General features: G+C 28.7%; 1 protein-coding gene across 1 annotated transcript in view; it reads left to right on the top strand.

The window, feature by feature from the left end:
• The first annotated feature begins 2697 nt into the window (after positions 1-2697).
• The window catches only part of LOC117176205 (40S ribosomal protein S19), a 7497-nt gene continuing 6349 nt past the window's right edge, over positions 2698-3845 (top strand). The window contains exons 1-2 of the mRNA XM_033366328.1: positions 2698-2781; positions 3017-3087. Coding sequence (XP_033222219.1) covers positions 3017-3087 — 71 coding nt within the window. The 5' untranslated portion in view covers positions 2698-2781. The remainder of the gene's footprint in view (positions 2782-3016; positions 3088-3845) is intronic.

Below are 3845 nucleotides of genomic sequence, written 5' to 3'. Positions count from 1 at the left end.
AGAATCTTTGAAATACTGTGAAATTATTGCATGAAAAAATGTAATTTGTGGATTTTTCATTATTTTGTATGCTGTCAAAATTAGAAATTTTGATTTTTCAAGAAAATTCAAAAAGTTGTTATAATATTATTGTAGGGCATTTAGAAATCAAACTTTTTCTTTTCCGGCCTTTTTTCATAACGTCCGTTATTTGGCTAAAAAGGTTCATTTTCGTGTGTTTTTTGGAATTTTGTAAAAGCTTTAACTCTGGTAATTTTTGGTTTTATGAAAATAGTCATTAGGATAAATTGTTAAACTTTTTGACCACTATAAACATACGTACAGAAAATTTTTGAAGTTTGAAAAAAGTGGTCTCAAAAATATTCAAAATGCGCTCACTTTTTGAATTTCATATGCGAAATGGCTGGCTAACAAACTTGACCTTTAGTTTAGGATACTAAAAGAGTGAAACAGAGGCATTTCTAATAGAATGATTTTTTCAAAAGTTATCGTGCTCTGATGAGAATGTAATAATTAGAATATATTTGTACAAAGTACAAAATCCCTTTTCAAGATAGGAACTATATAGTCTTAATACGCAGAACAGCCTTATTTTAATGCTGAAAATTTTAAAACTGTAACCATTTTTAAGCTCTGTATTAAATATTCAAGAATATTTTTGCGTTTCCAATACCACTTCTAAATACTAATATAGCCCTAACACGTGGAACATTCTGATGTTTATAATAAACCTTTTAAAACCACAAAATTCCTCAAACTCAGAATCAAATGTTCAAGACAAGGTTTGCATTTAAAATTATATAACTCAGTCGCATAGAAGAACTACAAATAACTGTACAAACTACAAGATTCGCTTTTCAAAAGTTACGAACAAATATATTTTAATTTTCATGAATTCCTGAAGAGCACATTCATCAAAAAAAAATTTGTTCCGTGCATTTGATTCATTGTTTTCCCCCAGCTTTTAACAAAGTGAAGTTAGCTGATGGTTGAAGTTAAAATACCATGAAGGAATAATAACGAGACCTAACTCCGTTCCCAGGCTCGGTCAACTCAATAATTTAAAATGGCGTGTTTTTAGAATTTAGACGGGAGGGGTTAAGAGGTAGCGAGGGGAATCAAATTAGTTCTCCTGCCCATCGCGGAAGGCGCAAATTAGCGAGGTTATAACTTATTTACAAAACAGTATATCAAAGGTCAACTCTGCTTAAAAAAAAAAATCATATGTATGCACATCCTAAATCGTCCTTTAATTATATTTTTCTGCTTAAAATACAAAAATAAAAGCGAAATGAAGTAAATGAGAAACGTAAAATGAGAAATTGAATGATAATTATCTTCAATTTCTTATTTTGCCAGTTTCAAATGGCTTCCCACTGACAGTTGGGTCTCCTTATTATTCCTTCGTGGAAAATACATAATAGATACATGAGTATAGATATATTAGTATATACTAGATATGAGAACTAGGTACGAGAACTCGGCGAGCCAGCACAATAAATGGCGGGAACCTTCTGGCCACTCTGTCCTTGGACCCTTGGTAGTAATGTTAATGAGGACTCTTATGCGGTACGCTATATAGGAGTATTACACTATCTGTTTCTATCTTATGTATCGGAAAGAGAGGGGTGACAGTCGATAATCAATAAGTCAAGAGTTCTTCATTACTGAAAATTGCCCCGCTCGTTCTGTTAGAAAGAGATAGTTGCAATCCATCATTTCAAGAAAATCTAATATGTCTGTCTAATTTCATACGATAAAAAGAGAGATTTAACACCACTGGTGCTGCCTCCTACAATTAGTTTAACATCACGAACTCCACCCTAATAGCACTGAATGTTCCGCGGGAACCTTCGGAACGTTCCAGGCACGTTCCCTGAGCGTGCAAAATGTCCGCCACTTGAGAAAGTTCCAGTGGAACATTCCAGGAACATTCGACTGGAACGTTTAAAGAATAAATAATCGTTATTGATATTATTATTAATGAACGTTCTCGGAACGTTCCGTGCTATTAGGGAAGTGTATGGGACTTAAATTAATTTTTTAAATAACTTAAATAACTTTAATTTTGTTTAAATAATTTCTCACCCTATGCGTATATGAAAATTAATTTTTATTTTTAAATTAGTTTAAAAAAGCATCTAATGAAATCATAAAGTTGTTCATTTTTAAATATTTTTCATATATTTTATTTTAGATCATTTATCGTGAGATATTGACCAAATCAGTTTTTTTTTCAATTAATTATTTAGATAATTTAATAATAATATAAAACAGGATATTCAATTTATTAACACATAATTTACCTAAAGAAAATAATTATTTGTTTGTTCATTACTATCATTGTGATTCTTTACCGTGTTTTGAAATTTTCTAATATATACTAAAAAGTACATACATTATTTAAACTAATTAAATTATTTCTATTAATATAAAGTTTTATTTATATTTTTTATCACTCTTTTTTTCTTTTACATTTAAAAACATTCACATAAATATAAGGTTGCACAATCCGATTTATATTTTTAGGTATAAATATGTATATTGTACTCATTTTCTTATTTCATATTTTGTCTCACCTTATATATTCATAAAATTCTTTCACATTTTATGTATATTTTTTAAAATTTTGATTCAACGACAATTTTAAATTATCCCGCTGCGGTAATATTTCATTATAAGATGACCAGAGATATATGATCACTTGTGTTCGACGGCCATTTTGGAAATTGGAAGAGACCTTTTCTTTTCGCTTTTCGGTTCGATAGCACAGCTGTCAAGGTGAGTATTTTTCCGATTTTTTCAACTTTAAATGAAAGTCAAAATAATAATTTGTTTAAAGTAAGGATTGCGCGTAATTATATTTTTCTAGTACTCTATCTGTGCTTATTTTGCGACAAAGGTTTAACTGTAATCACACGTTGAATTTGATCGAAAATCAACGCAATTACCACGTGGCTTGAACACACTCTTTTTTATTAATTTTGTATTAATTATTGTTGTTTCTTGATTTTAGATGCCTTCCGTAACATTGAAAGATGTTGATCAACAAGAATTTGTCAAGGCTTTCGCCAGTTTCCTGAAAAAGTAAGCAATCACACCACACATAACCTATACAAATTTTATGCCAATTTTCGATAACTTGCAAAAAATTCCTACTTCTTCAAGCTGCTTTACAATTTTGAACATTTTATAGTAACAAGTGTTAAATTTTTCTATACTTGTTGCAAATATGTGACATTCGAAAATTTCGTGAAATCAAAGCTTTTATAAAAAGTTTCTTTCACATTCATGTATGAAAGAGACATTCATTTTTTGTATGGTTCCACTACATCTTCTATTTTTATTATACTAAATTGTGCAAAATTTGAAACAAAATTCAAAGCACAGTTTTTTATTTGCATTTAAATTTTTTATTCTTATATAGAAATTAATCTAAAAATTAAATTAAAACTTTTATTGTAATTTAAATCTGATTCAGGATTTAACGTTTTAATCTGATTAAAATGATTAATTCTTGAATTAAAGCAGCTTTATATTACTGTATTGAATTATTTTGTTGAAAATTCACTTCTTTCGAAATTAATTCTTTTTACTGATAATTTAACTATGCCAGTTGAATATTCCACAATTTTAGTTTGAACTTTTTTTTTAATTAAAAATTTAACTTCAATTTTTGGTCAAAAAATGATCTTTTTTGTTGTAAATTCTTCTTTTTTTGTCTCTTGTTTAAAAATTCATGCTTTTTTTGATAATAGATTTTATGCTTTCACGATGATTCATTTTGATAAAAAGAGATATTTCGGGTTTCACTCGTGTAAAAAACTACTACGAATTGTTTGCCG

Source organism: Belonocnema kinseyi, chromosome 1 (assembly GCF_010883055.1).
Source record: "Belonocnema kinseyi isolate 2016_QV_RU_SX_M_011 chromosome 1, B_treatae_v1, whole genome shotgun sequence".
Taxonomy (NCBI): Eukaryota; Metazoa; Arthropoda; class Insecta; order Hymenoptera; family Cynipidae; genus Belonocnema; species Belonocnema kinseyi.
This window is presented reverse-complemented; position numbering and strand designations above follow the sequence as displayed.